This window comes from Eimeria necatrix, genomic scaffold, assembly GCF_000499385.1.
Source record: "Eimeria necatrix Houghton genomic scaffold, Enh_scaff3, whole genome shotgun sequence".
Taxonomy (NCBI): domain Eukaryota; phylum Apicomplexa; class Conoidasida; order Eucoccidiorida; family Eimeriidae; genus Eimeria; species Eimeria necatrix.
The window spans coordinates 164,397-185,769 of NW_013655295.1; the positions used below are offsets into that span (position 1 = coordinate 164,397).

Here is a 21,373-nt window from a genome sequence, read left to right on the forward strand (position 1 = left end):
ATATTTTTCCGCACGCGGAGACTAATATATCAGTTTTACCATTAAAGAGCTGGGGCTTTCCTGAACCTCGTCAACCATGAAGCATGTCATGACAAAGAGAAAACCCTTATGTTTCTACACCTATATTTCTCTATATTATGTTGCAAGGAAGAACTTGCAACCTGATATAGAGGGAGAATGCGGTGTCACCTAGACTGCAAACGTGATTGTGATCAACAGTACTGCTGGAAGGTCTTCCAGCCGCACTGTCCCAATACGAGGGTACATCGTCACAAAATTAACCAAATGACAAAAGCAACGAAACCCAAGGGGATACGGACTAATGGGGTGAGTGGTACAGCACTACATATTGAGTGTCCACCCAGAGCAGTCCAGGCCTACGCACGTTTTGGACTGCCACTCAGCCTGCCTATTCAGTTCGCAGTAAAAAATGGGCAGGCGCCCGCCGCCCTTCGAACTCCTTGCACCAGCATAGACGCCCTCCCAAGGGCAGTTTCACCGTCCTACCAAACACCGTCATAGCAAACCGTAGGCAATTCCGCGGCTGCAATGGCAGCCCAAACCTCCCAGTAAATGTGGAAAAGGCTTCACCTACTACTAAACACAGTTCACGCCATACAACACGTTGCTCCCGTCATGGGCTAGTCGGGCTGGCCCAGCTCGGCCACCACTATAGGTGCCTAGAAATGCACTACTCTCATCAAAGGCAGCTGCTTCCGCTGTTTACACGTCCACTGCTCTTTTCAAAAGCAATTGCCTCTTTTGCAAATATCGCGGGGCATCGTTGCTCAATCATTACAACCCTACACAGTTCACCACAATAAGCAGCACCCAGTTTTAAAAAGTGAAACGGTAACTGTTCTATGAAACCTCGAAGGAGCATATAGGCAACGCTTCTGATCGCTTGTTGAACCTCTCATCGTCGCGGTAAAATAGGCCTAAAATGCCACGATTATTGATGCGTCTCAGGCTGCTACACGCGAATGGGCAACAGGACTATAAACAATAGCGTAACTGTAGGCAGCCCTAGTTCAAATTGGTGTGGAGGCCCGGATGTACACATTGGAGCGGTATGAGCCTTCTACCATCACCAACTGCAGGGCAGCGTGCTGACAATATGCTCAGAGCTAGCAACGCCAAGCCTCAAAAATGCTTGAAAGAAGTCACGAGTTGTATCTCTCGGAGAGAGGAGGCAAAAGCAATTTCAACTAGAAAAAGCGGGACCACGCAACGTCGGCAGCTCAAGTTTCAACTCTATGCTGCTCGGCTAGGGTCCGTTGCGCATCTTTTGCAAACAATATCTGGTGCTGCGTCTCCTTACGAATTCAGAAAGGTAGCCACAATCGACTATTCCAATACCCTAACGATTTTTCATCGTATCCAGCTAAAATAAGCGAGACTGAGGCAGCGGAAGCGTCTCACGTACCTAACTGCCACATTTCGATGCTCCCTGTCTTAACTCCTGATGCTATACTTGCGGCTGCTGTTCATGCCGGCGCATGCGATAGGCGCGGTACATCTCTGCGAAAGCAGCAAACACAAAGCATAGAAAAGACAGATTCGAGTTGTTGCAGGAGTCCCAGCTCCGGCTAGCACTGTCCTAATGCACACTGCCTCTAGAGAAGGTAGCTAAGATACGCTTCTACCGTCCCCCTAACCGGATTCCAGTGCCGGAGAAAAGGGAATAGCGATACATGCGGCTCTGCTGCAAAATTGCTTCCTCACAAAGCCAACTCACTCCTAACGTGTGCTATGCAGCCCTTCGCAGAGACGTCATCCGGGAACCTCAATATCATAAGCGGCTGAGACTGAAAAGTCAACCCAGCAAAGTTACAAGGTACTTACAAATGCAACAAGATATCACACTAATTAAACCCTAGCGCCTGACGAGACGAAAAGCCTAGACCCTGTTCCGCTGTGCTTAGGCTAACCTTCGTCGCATTGAAGTAGAAGCACAGTAATCTCGGGTCGTTCTTCCTACTGGTTATCTTATGCGTCTCTCCCAGCTCCATCGAAGAATAGAAGTCTACTAAATCATCCTGTTCCCACGTGCTCTCGGCTTGCCGCTGTAGCATTTGCTGCTGCTGCCGTTGCTGCTGGGTTTGCGAGTCCTGCATTTGCTGCTGCTGATTCTGTTGCTGCTGTATGTCACTCTCAAAATGGCAGGAAGGACGGATTCCCAAAAGGTCCGCAACCACTTTCCACTGAGCCTTCCCTTGATATTCTGATGAGCCACCATCACCTCTCTCCGGGAAGCGGTTCATGCCCATTATGTCAGCAACCCCCGCTTCCCCTTCGTCTTGTGAATGTTTCTGTTCCTGCTGGCGCTCCTTCTGCTGAAGTTCTTGGTGCTTGCGGTGGCGCTCGTGCGCGCCACTGACAAGCACAAGTCGATAAGGTGTTACTATCACCTCACAAAGTCTCTTGTCGGGAGCATTGAAGAGCCAAGATGATAGATGTTCATATCCCTCCGTCACCGAGATCCCCACAGCTGCTGCATCGCTGGCGCTGTGGCAGGCATTGGAGCTGCTGCACTTGCTGGATACGCCTCCGGAGCCAACGTTTGAAGCTGGCTGCTCTTGTTGCTGTTGGCCATGATTCTTGTGATTGTTCATGAGTCTGCTTCTCACGGGTGTTGAGGAATGGCATCGCAGCAGCAGACTGAGCGACCGACGTGTCAGAGATGTTTCTTGCAAGGGGCACTCGGACGGTGAAGTGCGAGGGGCGATACTGGAGAGAAGTGCAATTGGTGAACCGCAAACTCCAGAATCCAGGTACATCTCTACAGCGCTGGCTGGGCTGGTTGCGGCGCTGCAGTTGCTCTCGTTGATACAGCTGTTGCCGCGGCCTGCTGGGTCCTGCCCTGCATCGCGCATCTCATACGCAATCAGCGGCAAACTTCCACTTCTTCTCGCATCTTCTTCAACTGGTTCCATTACTTCCGCAGCAGCAAGTTGTTCCAGCAACAAGTGTAGTGGCGGCTGCAGCACAGCTTCAATGAAACAGGGGAATCTCCCGATGTCAGCAGTTTCCAAAAAGAACTCCAGCGCCCTGCGGGGAGACCTCAGAAGCACGAGGCGGTGCGCAGGTAGAGACAGCAATGAAGCCCATCGCTGAAATTGTGGCTGGGGTACGGGGGCGTCTGCAGGTGCGACTAATGAAGCATCTTCCGCAGCAGTAGCCGCGGCACCTGACAGCTTTCTGTGGAACCCCACAACAAACGGTTCTCCACATGAAACGCAATGCCGCCCTTCGTCCCTGCTGCTGAGCCGTTGCAGCTGAAGCGCTGCAGGGGCCTCTCGCCGCGGAGCACAACCAGAAAACACCGCGCTGCTGCCTGTATTGTTGCCACTCCTGCAGCTACGTGTGCTGTTACTCCTGCCTATGCAATCTGTGCACAAATCGCCAGATGCAGTCGTGCAGTCCCCAGAGGGCATCGTTGGAGCCATCCCTCTGGATGTTGCAGCTGCTGACACGGCTGCTGGCTTTCGCCCCTTCCAAGGAGAGCCTCGAGGAGACCGCGCGCTAGACAACCGCCTCCAAGCACCTAGAATACCCCCCAGGTTTAAACCCTGCCCACCGCCCTGCCTGGCAGTGGTACTGCCTGTCGGTTGGTGCTGCTGCTCTTGGTGGCGCAGTTGCTGTACATGATCAACACGGGAAGACGGAGCCGAAGCATGATGATGGTTGCTTGCAGGAATCATCGGCGAAGAGAAGTTGGCCTCTGAAGCGAGGGTGGAAGAGCTCCAGGCTCTGGACAAGACTGACTGGCGGCTGCGTCGGCGAAGCCCCAGCTGCCGTGCGTTGTCGACTGGGCGCTGCAGTTGCTTCTGGCGCTTTTGCTCACCGTAGCAGAGAACGCAGGTGTTAACTGTATGATCCACTAGCTCAAGCTGCTGCTGTACAGCAAGCCAGTGACACGCCGCGTAGCCCCCCCGAACAAACGAGACCCACCTAAGAACCGCGACACACCAAACCACGCCGAAGCAGCATGAATGCTGCGACAGAACAGCGTACGGCGTTGCACAACAACTCTGCGATTTCAGTCCTACTCCACAGTCCCAAAACGCCCTAGCTGTCAGTTCCGCTGCATTGTTGTCTTGCCTCTGCCGCGGCTGATGCGGCTAGCAACTCGAACTGGCGAACCGAAAAACCTGGCGAATGCATGTAATACCTTATCTTCAGAGAGCGACGAACTCACCTTAGGGCCAGTTCCCTTGTTAGAAAATGGTAGATCTCTATGGCATCCGAGTCGAGAGCCCCGTCCTCCGTCAGCAAGCAGACATGATGGGTTGGGACCTGCACCCTGTGAATGCGGTAAGCCTTCTTGTTTTCATCGGGTGTAAAGGAAGTGCAGCAGAATACTTCGTGCTCAGTGCAGGCATCAGGCGACGGCCCAGCAAGTCCTCCAGATTTGTCTTCTTCTTGTGGGCTGCCTTCAACGCGTGCAGCGTTGCTGGAATTCATCGATGTGCTCGTGTTCCGCTCGTCTTTGTGTCGCAGAGCGTTACCAGAAGATCTCGTGGTAGCCGGAGCGCCCGTCGATTGCCTACGGCCTTTTTCCTGCATCTGGTGTTGCTGGCACTGCCCTTGCGTTGGGTCCCAGTGCCGCTGCTGATCTCTATGCTGCGACTCGCTGTGACTCTGCAGATGATACTGCTGTTCAATCCGGTGCTGTGCACAAGGAGGCCCCGAATTCTGCAACCTGTGCTCCATCCCACTGTCTGAACTAAACCGACCCAACTCTGTGAAAACGCGTGTTGGCTCCACTCGTATTGGTGCTACTAGCGGACGAAGAGAGCCATCTGCTGAATGGGAAACGGCGTGACTAAACGGAGCGTCCGGCAAGTGCTCCGAGACTGGGCTATCTGCAACTGCAGGAAGTGGCCCCGGCGAGAGCGGATGACTCTTCAAGGAGCGCAGCTCGGATATTGTGGGCTCATCATCACCTCTTGCAGCCGCTGTCCTTGGAAAAGTAGCTGCAACGGCAAGCGATGGATGCTGCCGTCCTACAGTTGACTGGATCCACTCAGAGGCCGGCGTATTTGTCCACCCAGGAACCCCAACATCCTTCTCGAAACGTTGTTCAGACATGCAGCGGCGACTGAGGTGGCAGTTCGCTGCTATATGAACCTTCCATTTTTGCTGATGATCAGTTCTTTCCGTCTCACAGCTCCAGGACCGACGCGACGCTGCGGCTGATTGCATGTATCCAGCAAAAGCTCCATAAATAGCGGACGCTGTACGCGAGGGAACCCGTTTCCCATGATTGTGCATGTATGCTGATGTTGCGGGTGGTTCTGCCACAGGCAAAGCGAGCCCTTTCTCAACAGCAAAAGAGCAGTTCGACTCCTCAGCGTGGCCTCGCCACTTCAGAGACCGCAGCAGTCGAGCCCCTCGACTCCGCGAAAGCCGTCTGCCCTCCAGTGCACCCGGACTTCCAGCCTGCTCGACTGCAGGGCTCCACAAAGCGCCGTTGCGGTTCCCTGCATTCACTGCACCGCAAGCAGCACAAGTACAGCATCTTCCAAGAAATTCAAAGTAAGTTGTTGCTGCGTTGCTAATGGGTCTGCTGTCGCTGTTGCCCTTGCGGCTGCTGACGGAGCAGCTAGAAAGAAACCGTGGGGTCAGTCCACAACCCGTCATGTTAGCGTAAATACACTTTCCGACGTTGCTCTTGTTCCTGTTATTGCCATTGCTGCTATTGTTTCTGGAACTTATTCGTGCTTACTACAGGTGGCGTCAGCCTTTGTGGTGGGTTCCGAAATGGTAGCCGGGTCTACAGCGCCTACAAGGGCAGGCAGGGTCTGCTTCCACTCGCCCAATGCATCAACATGAATGGCTGGGGGTAGCCGCCCTCCCTCGAACTGCCACTGAGGGCGCAGATCGAGCAGCAGTACTTTCCAACGAGGGGGTGCTTGGGGAGCTCCTGGAGACCCAGAGGCCTCAAAAGCACTGTACTGGCGACTTTTCACCTCCTGCTGGCTAGGAAACACACGTGGCGCCCCGGAAAACACGCCGCACCTGTTGCTGGCGCTACAGTGCTTCCCCGATCCACTGGTTTCACAGGTATGAAACAGCGGTTTTGAAGCCCGGCCGTAGGCGTGACTGGGAAACCGGCAAGCAGCAACACAAGCAAGATGCACCTAACAACCATTCGGTGAGTCTCTATGCCCCCGCAGAAGCACAAAGCAGTGATCAAAACAGCCACAGCAGAATCACGCAGAGGGTGCAGAACCTACAAAGCAGCATCTACGCAGTGAGCAAGCGGACAAATGAAACGTGGAGCAGCTAAAGCAGTGCAGCTCTACGCCGTATAAAGCTGCACAGACACGTCGCCGTGCGCAGACGCAATCACCAAGTGCACATGGAGCCAAATTGCCACTCGTCAGACAAGCGGCAACACCGTTAAAACAGGACTCACTTCAACACTTCCTGTGGCAACATGAAAAAGGCTCCCTCAGACTCCAGCTGCTGCAATGGCTGCACGTGAGACTCCGGACCTCCGGTCTGCACAAGGCAGCAACAACAAGCTAACCTGTGGCCATTTCACTCAAGAGCGCCAAGCATGCAGACCAACACTAAAAGCAAGTTCAAACAAGACAAGACACACGAGCATCGGGAGCCTGTACAAAGAGCACAAACTGCAATAACGAAAGGCGCAATAACAGCAACAGCCAAACTTGCACAGAGTCGCGGTACTAGCAGCAGCAAGTGAAGAACTCAAGTCTGACCTGAGAAGCACAAAAGATGTGGGCAAAACTTAGAGGCGTCTGTTGGCGAAGTTCTATCGCCAGGCGCCACAGCTGCAGCAAATACATGGAGAGAAGAGATTATGCAGTGAAATCTAGGGCATCCAGAGGTCTCTCCGTAACACAAAGGATGAAAAGCTAACGACAGCAACAATCTGAAGCCTCCTTGTGCAGTTTTTCGAGTGCTGTTGCTGCATCAGCAGCAGGAGGAGCACTGGCTGCAGGTTTTTCTTTTTAATTGATGCTGCTGCTTCTCTACAATTGCACTTTCCCTCTCCTGCCTTTGCTGCACTTCTAGACACAAGATACACATAGCAACAACCGCAGCGGCACCCGCCACCGCCGCTGAACCAGCTGTCGCAGCACAAGCTGCAAGAAACGCGCTGCAATAGCACCAGAAATCGCCGTACACTTGTGAGCTCTGAGGTGGAATCGATCGATAGCTTGCTAAGCGTCTCGGGGAGCTGCGAGATCTCCGTACGCAGAAGAACGCCCCTGTTGGTGATGAGGATAGCGAGCGAGAGGTAGCAGAAGAAGACTTTGTCTCCCTCCAGCAGGTAGCCATCCCACAGCACGAAGAGGACCGGCAGCTGCACCTTAGAAGAAAACAATGTGAGGAACCACGGGGTCACGTACAGCTCGGGGGTCGCGAAGTGCTGCTCTGCACGCACCAGCCAGAAATACAAGAGACTCAGATACTTCTGAGGGCGGTCCCTACAGACGCACTCAACTGCTCTCCGCTTGAGCCGAAATCAAAACAATCCTGGAGCCTTCACACCCTGTGATGAAGCAACCGTAACCACGCTGCTGAAATACGGATACAGACATTTTTGAATCTATCATCTCCTCCAAGTGGGCGCGTGCATGTGTGCATACACATTCATGCATACAGGCTTGCGTACAACGGAATTCGTCTGTAGAGATGCCCACATGCGTGCATGCATGCATGCACGCATGCAGGGCACAACCATGTGTCTGATTCACCTAGGAAGGTGGCCAAGGTGGGGTCGTGATAGAGTAGTAGTAGCTTGAAGTGGTGAAAGGCACATTGTAGAGCCGTGAAGTCATCGTCTGAGAACATCGCCGGTAGAAAGCGCTGCACGAAGGCAGCAAAACAACAGTAGGCCTCCGCTTCATCGAACCCTCCCTCCGAAGTCCGTAGATAAAGAAACGGTGCTTAATAGACACAGACGCACACATACGCATACGCATACATACTCAGATAAAGACAAAGAAACAGGAAATTGGGCAAGCGCATACAATCATGCGGATACCCATGTACAACAATAAGATAAATAATGCAGAAAGAAGCACACGAAAATCACTCAACATAGGACGGCTTAATCGCTGCTCTGCATAGAACAGGCACATCCTACAGCAGCGAGCAACAGAAACTACCATGTGCAAGAAAAGCTTGCAGCTGCCGCTACTTCTAGCTTTGACTGCAGTTTCTGGAATATCCCTTGCTCTTCAGTTTAAACAGTACTTGCTCCATTTTTATACTATAATATATATGACCCCGTCACCAACTATGCGTCGCTTTGATTTATGTACTGCCCATCCTGTTCACATAAAATGCCTACGCGGAGACCCACAAGGGTCCTTGCTATGGATTTCTTGAATTCCTACCACTCCTGCTGCCATTATCCTCGGCGCTGTATGCAGTGATACTACTGCTACTGCTGGTACTGCTAATCCTGCTGGTGCTTCTCGCGCCGCTGGCTCTGGTTCCCTTGCTCACCCAAGAGCTCATTGAGTCCTTGCTTGTACTTCAACCCGTGTGACTTGCAGTAGAAAGTCAACATCTGCTCCATCATACGGCGAGTTTTCGCGTCTCTAAAGACAGCCAACCGAGCGCGGGTCCTCTCCACGTCACTCTTGATTACACGCTGCAACCAAAGCAACAGAAAATAAACAGCGCTCAATACACTAAGAGGGAATATACAGGTTCCAAAACATATGAACGCAACAGACTTACCGTCGAGCACCACAAAACAACCCTGCAACATTCAAGAAAGAAAAGCAACGAGTCCAGAAGTACTAGAAGCAATTGCAGCTCCAGCAATAGCACAATGCCTCACATCGAACGCCGAAGTGGCATGAGGCTAACCTGATTTGGCTCGTCAAGGGGCGTCCTTTGGATGGCAGTCGACAACCGCTGCATCTCTAAAGGCCCCAAATCGCCCACATCCAACAAAGCCAACCAAATGCGGCAGCGTAGCCGCGCCGGAAAGCCATTCTTGAACAAACGCAAGCGTCCTATCAAACGCTCCTTTGCTGCTGCGGCTGCCTCTACGCCAACTTCATCAGCTGCCGCTGGTGTGGCATTACGCGCACTTGTGCCAGCTCCGGTTGTGTCCTCCACCTTTGCCTCTTGGCTGTCATCCAAAAGTGGCATGTTCGTGACACCACCAGCACGATCAGTGTCCGTTACCGGTGCTGCCGTTACTTCCGTTTCTGCTGCTGTAGATCCCTCCTTTCCAGCGTCTGTAAAAGAGTACGTTCCGCGGTCTGAGTCGCCACTCTGCAACTTCAAGTGAACAGGCCCAACCATAGGCGCCAACGACGACTCCTCCGCAATGTCAACGTGCCGCTTCTGCTGGTGTTGCTGAAGGGGACTACCAACTAGCTTCTCCAGTGCGCCCAAAGCGTTCTTTTCTAAGCTGAGGGGCGTCTGCAAAGAACTGCTGGTGGTACTGCCGGTTATACTGTTGCTTGTCAAGCTGCTGCTCCCGCTATGGTTTGAAAGCTTAACGGCGTCCCCACGTGGTTCGCCAGCGTCGCGAGCTTGCAATGCGTACCACTGTTTTTGCTGTATCTGATGCTGCTGTTCCTGATGTAAAGACTCATCAAGCTGCTCCTGTTCTTTCTGCAACCGTTCCAACTGCTGCTTTTGTTTCTGGGACAATTGCTGTTGTTGTTGGGGCAGCTGTTGCATGGCAGCTGCTGCCACATTCGATGCTGTGTGCGCCTTATCATCATCAACTTGGACCGCGTGTCCAGCAACAATGCCAGGAAAACCATCCTGGTGAGAGAGGCAGGATTTGCTGCCAGAACTTCCTGTAGGCTCATCCCCTGTGTGTGACCACTTGTCGCTCCCGGCTCCTCTGCTCTGGTCACTTTCTCTTTCGCTGTCCAAGCCCCTGAATTCTTCCTTGCTAACCTCCCCCCCTTCACACCCACCTCCCTTTCTGCCTCTTCTGGAAGCAAAATCTTGCAGCAGAGCCTCCACGTCTGCTGTCTCCTCGCTGTCCTCTGCTCGCCTTGAATGGCTCCTTGCTCTCAAAAAGTCTCCGTCAACGCACGCTGCTGTTGTACTTGCAACTATATTTGCGGCTCCTGAAGCCGCTACTGTTGCTGCTGTTTTCACTGCGGCCTTCATGGGGCTTCTGGAAGACGGTGGCACCTGCGGCTGCTCGCCCGCAAGGCTCGCATTTTGGTGTGTGTTGTTACTTCCCTCGGCATTCTCGCTTTCCACTTCTTGTAGCTGCTGAAGATGCTTCTGGTGGCCAAGTTGTTCACCCGGACTATCTTCGTAAGGGGTAAGAATGAGCTGGCTTAACATAGATAGAGGGGGTAGTCCACAGGATTTTGGGAGCACTACCTCCTGCTGGATATCTGCAGCGCCGCTGCTGTCCCTTCCTTCGCCACTGCTTCCGTCACTATCCGTTCTGTTGCTGCTGTTGCTATCCAGCCCGCCTGCATAGCTGTCCGTCCAGCTAGTCGCGGTGCTGCTGCACGCGACCAAAAGGCTGCACGTATTGCTGCCGTTCCTGGTGAGTGTCGCGCTGCTTCTGGTACTGCTGCTTCCGCTGCCGAAAGATAGGCGTTCGTCCTGAGTCGTGCCGCTGTTGGGGCTCTTGCTACTGCATGACTTACAAGTGACAAACGTGGGCACAACACACACGTTTCCCGCGGAGATTCCTGCACCATTTCTCTCGTGCTCCCGTGCTAATGCCGCTTCTTGTATCAGTGCTTCTGGCGCCTCCCCATCTTCCGCACCAGAAGCGGCTCCACCTCCTGCTACTGTAACACACAAGCCCGGCTCCAACTGCCGCTGATCGCTGCTACTTGTTGATTTTGCCCCCGACACGAGTACAGCCTGCTGCCCGTGCATTCTGCTGCGGCAGCAGCACCGAGGCAGCGCTGCTTCGCATGTGCCTCTGCTGCTCCTACATTGGCAGCCCCTGCAGCAGCAGAGACCTCAGATCTTACAGCAGCGGCGGCACGTAGGCAAGCGCTTCTGTAACGGATAGATATCAAAAGAGCAGCCTTTTGAGGCTCTGCCCCCCCGGCTGCGCTGCACCCCATCAAAGATCAGACAGCCTCTGTAGCTCTGTTGTTGCAGCTGCTAATTCCCCTGCTGGTTTCACCACTGTAACGACTCAACACCGCAGTCATGAGTGCCTTTTCTTGCCGTTACCGCCCGTTGTCAGCCAAATCAGCAACTGAACCGCTGCTACCGTTGCTGTAGCTGATGCTGGCAATGCTGCAGTCTGCACTCGTTGCTAAAATTGGCAGGACACGCATCGAGACCACGAAAGCAGTGAGAAGCCCCGGAGGAATAGCACCGAACTGACTGGCCGCGGAGTGGGCAAGGAGACAGACAGCCCCAGAAGAGGCTAGCAGCGTCGCTATGTTCCCGGTGAAGGCCTATAAGAGCCCCAACACAGAGCTGTCAATATAGGAATATCTAAGAAAAGAGCTGTCGTGCTGCTTCTCGTCATCCACAGCATCTCCTGCAGTCTACGCTGATGCAACAGTTACAGGTAGTGCAGCGCCCTGGAGCGCCTGGGGGAGACTGAGGTGCTCGTTGCAGCAACTGTGCACAGCGGGTGTTCTAAAGTAATTGAATGAGAGAGAGCACGGCATAGAGACTCAAAGCTGTATCTTCCATGGCAGCAAAGGAGCTGGTGATCCTGCCGAGAGTTCCCGAGCCCAGCCCCAGCACAAGCAGAGTGAGGCGGCACCAGCCGTCCGCTGCTCTTAGGGGTCTTCTTCACTCCATGTTAGTCAAAATACTCCAGTCTTGACAAAAGCACACTCAAATAGGACGTAGGTTGCTGCATCTCAAGGTCCCCAAGGCAAGTGGACAGACCATAGGCGAGGTTGCTGCCATGCCGCGCTGGCGAGCAGAATAAAGTTGGCAGGTTTGGCTGCTGCTGAGGTTCTCAGGGCTTTCGTTGCATATTATCAGTTGCACGAGATACAAAGCGAGCCGCCTTCGAGCCCCACAGATCTTATGGGCCACAGACGGCAAACGCCTTTAGAGCCTCGAGGGTCAGAAACCTTCTGACTGTTGGTTCGCCGCAGCATGTTTTGACAAAGAGGCAGCAAGTCACAGTATGCACTGATGCGGAATTGAGTCATAGGCGAAAGCGCAGAAACAAGAAGGCAAGGCCTAGAGCAACCCGCTAGGAAGCAGGGGATCCCAGTTCCACAACATATGGTTGTAGGGCTACAGCAAAGGTTGTGACTGTTCATCAGGCACAAAGAGCACCCAGATACAGCCGGAGCTACAATATTGATTCGACAGATCCCTCACCTAACCTTGGCTACCCGCGGCTACTTGTGCCTCCCCGCAGCCAGTGATGAACTGTGGTTAGTTCTTGCTTGCCCTGGCTGCCGAGGCCAGAAAACCCTGAAACAGCAGTACCTTAAGTACGTGAGCGGGTTCAGTAGGAGGGGTTCGAATGGGCGCGTTCCGGAGGCAAGGCGAGGGCAGCGCGCAGTAATATGCTTGCCTGCCTGCACAGTCGCACTTCTTTTCTACTCGAAAATAAGTCTTTGTTTATCTGTCTATACATATGGCTGTCTTCTACGAAAAGCCTAGGTCGCAGCACAAACAAGAGCGGTAAAATTCGTAGAACCCGAAAGTAAAAGGTAGTTTGGCACACATCCAGAGAACGAAAAATCGAAGAGTACAAGCTCTGTGCTTATGCACTAGAACCCTTAATTCTGAAATTAAGGGCAACTTGACTACTGTAGGCAAGGGATATCGCTGCAATCTGTCGCTGCACTACATCAGTGCGAACTGAAGGCCTTATCAGTACCTGCCGAGCTCTGACTTGAAGAAGGCATGTGAAAACAACCGAAGGTGGTGAGCTCCGTACTTATTTGCTACTGCGACTGTTCCTGCTGCATTAGCTGTGATTGTTGCTATTGAATTGGATGTGATGTTGCACTCCCGGAAGTTAGTGGTATTGGTCTAGGCACTGCCGCTGTTGCGGCCACTGCCGCTGTTTCCGTGTTCTCTGCTGCTGTCGCTATGCAGCGGTTGCTCTTGCGGCTGCTACTGATGCGCCTGCTGCTATAGCTTCAGCTGGTGTTGTTGCATCTGTTTGTGGTGGTAGCAATGCTGGCACCTCACTCTGCGCCAAAGGGTGCGTTTGCTGCTGGAGATAATGCTGTGGCAGTTGCCTCTGGTGTTTTTGCCGGTCCCTGGTGCTAGTGCTGCAGGCTATTGGGCGTCTGCTGCCACCGCTGGTACCCTGCTACCACATTTAACTGCTACCGAATGAGCGTCTGAGCACATCTGGAGCCCCATTTTAAAACGTAGCACGAGAAACACTTGCCACTGTTGCTACGACACGTGCTGCTGCTGTCACACTGTTTTGGTGTAGCTACTTTGTGTCGTGTTCAGTTGGAGTGCAGCTGCAGTGAACGTGCCTCATTAGTTGAGTTTCTGTGTTCTCAAGGATAGAAGGACAAAAATTCAGTCTTTTCTGCATTTAGCTTAGGTGTGTAGGCTTTGTAGTCTTCCCAACCTCGTGCCGTGCTCCTACACGGCGAACAAAAGCATGATGGCAAAATGGCGAAAAAAACGTGATAGCACGTATAAGGTGCTCAAAAAGGAGGTCGGCAATGCTGCTGCACATGCTTCCTTTGTGATAATGATATGAGCATCTTGCTGAGGGGCATGACGAGCACTACCACAGAATCGTGGACCAGCAAAAGTTAGAGAGATTAGTAACGCAATCTGAACAGAGGTGTCTTCGATAGCTTGAGGAAGTAATAAACTTGATAAAGGCTCTCTGGCTTCTAGTTGATCTCATCAGATGCCCTGAAATGTATGCGCGGTTCAAAGTATGCCGCACTGTAGACCAGCATACCTGACCAGTAGACGTGTTTCCCAAAAACATGAGCATTCTTCTTCTGCCGTTTGTGGCATGCGTAATCTGGGTGGGTATATGGCACGTGCGGTATATGGAACGTGCGCAAGGGAGTTGGGAAACTGCGGCCCACGATGCGCCACATGCCCTGAATTCCTGAATTTAAATGCGAAAGTACGAGCATTCGAAATGCAAGGAGGACCAGAGACTGCAGAACATTAGTTGAGTGGTCGTGATTGCTTGTATCTGTACCATCTGTGGTTCGAGGATAACTGATCACTCAGCAGTGGCTGCAATCAAGGGTTTCACGGAAAGATCTGACTTAACTCGGGTGGTTGGTTGGTTGTGGCGCTGAAGTTCGCTGTAGAGCGAGTGTCGAAAGGGCCGAGAAGAAGAAAGTTTCGAGTGGAGGAGATGTCGGAGGTGCGACAGCATCGGGTAGGTCCTCAGACATGGGTCGCGTAGGTCCTCAGATACGGATCGGGTAGGTCCTCAGTATAGAAACACCGCGGTAGCGGAAAACCGTGAGGCGGTGGCGGCGTAAGCGAACGGTTTCACCCAGCCATTCTGTAATTTTTAGGGGAAAGTCTGATGCAGCGATGCTGCTGAGGCTCTTTGATGACAGATTTCGGTGACGCCAATCGCCTTTCGTTGGGGACTTACAGTTGGGATGAACAGGGTTGTTTCCGTAGCGCATCGGACACCTGGTTTTGTTCAGTCCTTTGTGAGTAATCATGAAGCCTTGGAGCTCCTCTATGAAGCAATGCCTGGGAGCCGTGCAACCACTTCGATGCCTGGAAGTGCCGAGATACTGCAGGCAGGCCAGAGCCTGATGGCCAGTAAGTAATAATTGTATAGTTATGGCTTAAGTGACCACCACGAGGATAGCCAATGGCGTCACGTGTCCAGAAATGTGACTAAATCTAGCAGTTTGTGGTTGAAGATCGACTATTTTTGCTGCGTGGCACCTTAAAAAGACAATCGGCCTTGATTGTTGCCGAAGCACTGGAGCTAGCCCAGAAGCGCACGCGACCTTGCATAAAAAAAGGTTTCGTGATATTTTGGACTCGTGGCGCCGCATAGTGTGTTAGTAGTTGCTCAAAGCTTTGTACGACGTGCGTGTATCTGCTGAGGGAAAAAAGCGAGAAGCACCTTCCGGAAGTAAGTCGATGAGAGCGCGAGATACATTGGTGAAATCTTCTCCCATGTGAAAACGGCATTAGTTCGTCGCACACGGGAACTACAGTACTTGGATCCCATTTTTTAAAACCTCTGGCCGCACGTGTATGGCCGATGCTGAGTTTGCTGCGGGTTCTATTTTCTCAAGCAGTGAAAGCATAACCGAGATAGGTAATCGCTTGCTTCTGCGTTTTCGGCGTTCGAGGTGGAATTGACGATTCAAGGACATTCTGAGAACTTATCACAGAAAACTCACGTGCCTGACTAGACCATAACTCTGTAAAAGCTCATCTTTTATGGATGCAATGACCCCTCGAGCTACCAAGAATAGCGGGTGCTTGCCAGCTTCCACCTGGAAGGTAGCTGCAGTGCTTTGATCCACTTAACTGAAACCCTCCTCCCCCCAGTCCGTCTTAGCAATGCAAACCTGTTGGACGCCTTCTCTATCGCGCATTGGAATTTATTTCCTCCCAGCACTTGTCTGAATTGGCAACGAAAAGGGAAATCAAGCGCAATGGGCAGCATGGAGCAGCCACACAGAGCATAGCGCCACAGAGGACAGATGTAGATTAACGACAGCGAGAGGAACAGCGGAGCACTGCAAATACGGTCGCCCAATCAACAGTGGAAAAGGAAGATCTGAGAGATCTGCTGCTTTTGATGCTTTCGTTGTTTTTGGGCCTGCTACTGTTTCAAACTGCAGCAACGGCTGCAGCGGTGCTCGTTTTGGGTCTTGAGTTCTAGCACCGTTCCGCTGCGCGGTTGTCATTCTATTATACGATATTCAGAGGGGCAGGAAATATAAGTGACAGCAATTTGGCTCTACGGCCCTACTAAAGCAAGCGGTTGTACGGAAAACCAAAGCATCGAACATTCATCGGGAAAATCTTGCAAGTACACCTACATCTGTGTACAGGCTTCAGGAAAATGTATGCCCAATATGCGCCAAAATTAAACAGACTTGCAGTGCATTTTAGCATGCACCATGGACTCCGCATCATTCGTTTAAATGTACTAAAGACAAGAACGGCAAGCCAGCCCTGGCTAGCTCGGAGCATTTCAAGTTCCGTTGCTTCGGTACCAAGCAAGACAACTTGGTGTCTGCCATTAGGCAGCCACGTATAGCCACAGGGAGGCCTGTGGAGATCGCAGGCTGGGATTGATGTAGGTAGTACACTAGTCCCCTGTTAAGTAATTCTCAGCCCCAACTTCTCTGCCCCACTCTCGCTAGAATTGTGGTAGCACTCTCATTCAAAAAGATGGCGCCAAGCTTAGCAAGGAAGTCCACCGTCGGAATCGAGGGTACACAGCGCTACGGTGGGAAGTAGAGTGCTCTGATTCAGTACTGCTCGTAGCGGGACAATAATGCCCCAATACATGCCCAGAACACTAGTCAGATGGCTAAAAGACGTGGCACTTTCCACCGTTCCAGCTGCATTTGTAGCTAAGTGCTGCTGCGTCCGTCCTACAATTCCCACTGACTACCAAGCTGCTGAGGAACGCGCGTTTTTCTTCAGTACTGCTTGCTAACCCTCATCTGATAGTTCATTTCCCATGGCAACAGCTGTGCATGTGTTCTTGTTGCTGAATTATCCTGCTTTTCTTTCACTATGTCGCTAGATTTCAAAGCGCGCCTCTTTTTTGCGGAAGTGTGCTTTTGAGCTACAGTCCCAAAGCAGCCAATACTGTAAGTGCATGCATGGCTGCGCCTTTAGTTTATCCGCATTCAGGGAAGCACAAATGTTTTTTTAAATCTTGTTATCATATATTGCATTCGTTTTACGACTTTACGAGGAGACAAGTCGTGCCACGGTCGGTGGGCCCCCGAGGAGCCCCCACAGGTGCCAAGGCCCTTTGGTCTGTCGTTCCTTCTCCAGATTCAAGCGTTCTTTTCTCTTTGTAAGAGTTACTTTCGGCCCAAGATGACGACAGGTAAACATAGGCACACAACACAACTACAACGACACCGGTTTGCCGTTGGGGCAGCAGCACCCGGTGCTTCCGATGCTTGCGGCTCCGTAATGTTAGCCAAATGGATGCCAGGGTGTCGCTGCTTCTGTTTAGATTGTTATGTGCCTATCTATTGAGTCAGCCGTGTCGAAAATGCAATTTATGTAGTATCTGTTGCCAAGCTTGTATATCTCCGTCTTTACGCTGCGCCGTGGCCTCGTTTTTCCCTGCTCTGTGTATCACTGTCTCATTCCCCTTCATTTTGTATGCTTTTTTCTGCTCTTTTCTTTCCGGAGTGATTTCCCGTGTTTCTTCCCGGTTCTTTCGAAAGTACTTTCTCGTTGGGGGTGAGTGTATGTACATGTTCAACGCACAAGAATTCCCAAACGGGCAAACATGCAAAGGCGTTTTTTTGGACCTACAGATCGTAAGTGGGCGGACTTCGAGTTGGAGGATGATGGTGACTTGGGCGATTTGGCGCCAACGCCAGGAGGCTTTGAAACTCGGCCAGACAGTGACGGTATCAAAACAGTCACAAACTATCTCCAAAATGCAAAGGGCGAAACACTCAAGGTAAAATAGCCGTAAAATTAAACTGGTGCGACACAGCATGTAGTTCCCAGATACGAAAACAGACGGCGACTGAAGTAAGCACAAGCTGTTTGCATAATGACAAGAAACTGAGGCAATATGAAGGCAGGTGTACGTGAAAGACATATTCAAGCGCTTTCGCTATTGCCGCTGTTGCAGATAGTGAAGCGTATTAAAGTGACACGTGTGGTGCACCGCATAAACAAGGCTGTGCATGAGCGGAGGAATTTGCCTCTCTTTGGAATTGAGGCAGCAGAGGGTAGCACAGGAAAGGCGTTCACTGTCAGGTAAGACTGAATTTCAGCTGCGGCAGCTGTAGTTGCAAGAACGGCAACAGCACGTCAGCACTAGCACTTCAAATCAACACAACAATAGGGGCAGTAGAAGCGACATGATCAACTATAAGAGTTGGGATAGCCTGTATGTTGTTCTTTACACAGGTCTGTGGAGGAGATTCCTTTGGAAATATCAAAGGAAACGTTGCTGAGAGCCAAATTTAAAGAAGACGAAGATGACGAAGATATTCAGTTTGCAGTATGCAGGGCAAACATACCAGAATTCTGAAGAATGGGCATATCGCCGAACGCCCTATTGTTTTATGGTTTTGCTTGCTGCTGAGTTCTACAGCTGTTAGCTATTGCTGCTGCTGCTGCTGGCCACTGCTGCTGCTGTTGCCTCCCCTGCTGCGTATCCTGTTGCCTATGGACAATTCGCAGTATGCTGCTTCTGGTAGAGATGGTGGCGGTACTGTTGTTGTTTTTACTTATTTTGGTGTTCCTCGTTTTTATGCAGCTGCATGATGCGGATTGAGCGCGTCCTGTTCTGCTCTACTGCTTTTTAGTTGCTTTGATCCTACCGTCACCCCGTCAAAAGCAGGGCAGAATGCGTGTGCGTGTCTTAGTATGTCTTGAATTTATACCTCTTACTGCTTGCATTTGAAATGTGGTGTCTTCAGGATTTGAATCCGGCCAAGACTTCCCGAGATCTGAGACAAAAATTCCTGTCGCTGCAAAACGACGACGAACCCGTAGGAATTCAGGAGGGCCAGTAAAGACAGTAACCTCAACTGGAGTAATCGCAACAACTGCGTAACAAAGGCAGCATACATATGCTTGGCCTGCGTTCTTTGCGTTTTTATGTGCAGGTTGATGCTGGTGAAGGCGATCCGTTGGGCTCACGGCTTGGAGTACCTGGGGCTAAGTCAGTTCTCGACCTATCCCGGCTGCGTGCATTTGCCCTGTCTTTGTTTGGAATCAGATTTCACTCCATTTCGTGGCCTTACTTTTTGTTCATCATCGTGCATTTTCTTTCTTGTTTAACTTGCTGCTGTACCTCCCAGCAGTTTACTGCCGCTCCTTTCTGACCCTTCGGTGCCGCTTCTTCTTCTGCTTTTATGTGCTTGCCTGGACCCAGTGTCTGAGTGCTCGGTCATCGTTTCTTCTCTCCTTGACTTTTCGTTTCTTTCAACATGCCAGCATCCCTAGCTTACTGCGTATGCACACCTTTCCGTGCGCCTTGATGTTCAACTGTGGTTTGAGATGCAACAACACAAGTGAGTGCATATATACATCCATATGGCCGTGAATGTATGACCACATCTGGGCTTGAAAGGCCATACATAAACATGCAAGCAAACAAACGTCGGCGTACAAACGAACTGTCGATCCACCCTGCCCATAACGCAGATGCATCTTCACGTGTGTACACTTTCACGTATGTGTATGTGCATGTATATATATATATATATATATATATATATTTACACGGCTGTGCGTGCTCATTCCGTCTTGTACGACGTATACACTTGAGGAATGTTTTTTCACTTCTTAGAGGCTTGTCTCGTTTGCGTGGCGGCGGCGATGCTTTGAAAGACTTGGAGGCGCGTCGTAGAGAAGAAGCGACGATTAGAGTGACGAACTTAAGTGAAGACGCAAAGGAAGAAGACTTGGCCGAACTTTTCGGGAACATCGGCAAACTTGAGAGGGTCTTTCTTGCTAAACACAAGTCAGAAAACAAACACAGAGTATAGAAATCTTGCATACCTAACGAATAGGCTACGAGGTAGAGGGAGAAGGAACCGTTACGCGCAAAGAGACGGCAAAATGCATATGCATACTCACACGCATATTTGCACGCGCAGTGAAGTTGTTACGCGGTCGGGCAGATATACAGGTTCTGAGACAAGCAGACACTTCCGAAACAAACAAAAAGCGAGGTTGCGTTGGGAAGAGACAATGACGAAAGCCACACTTATAATGACGTCAATGCATGCGCATATTTCAATTGCTTGATTGGTACTTCGGCTCGCATACATATTCCTGTTCATAGCTTTCTTTGCACAGATCTTTTAGAAGCATTTCTGTGGCTGAGTTTGAATATTTTTGCTGTGTACAGGGACAAGAAAGCTAGCAAGGGTTTCGCGTTTATCACTTACGCCAACAGAGAACTGGCTGCCCAAGCCATCCGCAAACTCAACAGACATGGCTATGACAATCTGCTGCTCAATGTATGTTGGGACAGCCCCGTCTGTTTCCTTCTATTTGCCGTTCCCCCCATGCTCGTGTGGTTCTACCCCGGTTTCCCTCTTCATTCTCTCGTGTGAATGTATAGTTTTTGTGTTTCAGCTTCTGTTTTTGTCACCAGTATGTTGTATGTTGTATGTTTGTCACTACCTGTGTATATTCTTTCATATTCAACCCTCTCTGCGTTATAGTTTGCGTCCACGCTTATTCATCGGCCTCTTTCTTTCGCCGTTCGTCTTTACCAAACTGCATTTTTGTGTGAGTGCACTTGCCCGTGCTTCTGCTTTATTGCCTGCTTGTGTTGGCTCTCCTTAATTATGTTTTTTTCGTTCTGTCGACCAGCTTCTTCATGCCGTGTGGTCTCATGGCGCTTCTGCTCTCCCCACTGCATGCCGCTTTTCAGGTGGAATGGGCTCGCCCAAACAACCGTGAAAGGTAAACGTGCAGCCACCCTAACAAAGCTGTTCAGCGCGGAAAGCAGTGCCATTTTGCGTGGCCCCGTTGTTGGTGCTGGATTGCCGCCGCATGCTGCGAAATCAAGTGGATGCAAGCAATCAAGCATGTGCATCGTAGGGTGCAGCAACACAGCTCAAGGGGGTCATGTACAACTCCTGTCATTTTAGCGGTTGGGACTCATCCTGTAGCGGCTTCAGGAGCAGAAAGATACTTCAGCTTGTCCCGAAGCTCTCTTGCGGCAGCTGCAACAACTGCTTTAGTTATGTGGTGCCAGATTAATGGAGCCAGTGCGTAGTCGCGGGGTGGATGCCTGTGTACACCCCGGCAGCTATCTAAATAGCTATTTGGCAAGCTAACTAGAACGTAGCGACGCACGGCTTGCTGAATTCATATCTAGGCGGAGGGAAAGGATTTAGTGTCTCAGGGACGTGCGACCGTAGTTTCATAGATATATAAAGACTGGCGTACGTGGATCTAGTGCCCAAAGTTGCGAGTGCATGCGTCCGATTCGGGTGACCAAGTCCACTTTTGCCAAGGAACCGTCTTTTTTATGCTAGCCGCGCCAAGATAGACCCGATAAGTGCCAGGGGTTCTTGCCGTGCGGACACACGCTCAAGCTACTGGGGATTTGCCTACTGGCCAACTTGAGCTACTTTCAGCAAGCCCTATCCAAAGTTTAGTCGGCCGCTGCCCCGGTGAGGTTGCTGGTCAACTGCGTACGTGCAATCTACAGTCTGTTACCGGCAACCCACAAATACGGAGACCATCGCTATCAAGTTGGAGTGCCTATACTGCTTTCTCGCTGTCGCTT

General features: G+C 51.3%; 2 protein-coding genes across 2 annotated transcripts; one reads left to right on the forward strand and one right to left on the reverse strand.

The window, feature by feature from the left end:
* Positions 1-1,468: 1,468 nt before the first annotated feature.
* On the reverse strand, positions 1,469-10,869 carry ENH_00050850 (hypothetical protein, conserved; the record flags this gene model as incomplete). Its single annotated transcript, XM_013585245.1, has 11 exons — positions 1,469-1,521; positions 1,739-1,808; positions 1,932-3,954; positions 4,202-5,495; positions 5,732-6,108; positions 6,425-6,510; positions 6,735-6,806; positions 7,163-7,413; positions 7,737-7,928; positions 8,494-8,641; positions 8,863-10,869. 11 exons carry the CDS (start codon positions 10,867-10,869, stop codon positions 1,469-1,471), a joined length of 6,573 nt encoding a protein of 2,190 aa, XP_013440699.1.
* Positions 10,870-16,965: 6,096 nt separating this feature from the next.
* Positions 16,966-20,545, forward strand: ENH_00050860 (Eukaryotic translation initiation factor 3, putative; the record flags this gene model as incomplete). The annotated part of the gene is made up of 9 exons (XM_013585246.1): positions 16,966-16,975; positions 17,418-17,566; positions 17,744-17,871; positions 18,025-18,118; positions 18,540-18,611; positions 18,729-18,784; positions 19,415-19,588; positions 19,979-20,090; positions 20,510-20,545. The coding sequence occupies 9 exons, from the start codon at positions 16,966-16,968 to the stop codon at positions 20,543-20,545; spliced, it is 831 nt and encodes a 276-aa protein (XP_013440700.1).
* Positions 20,546-21,373: the final 828 nt, after the last annotated feature.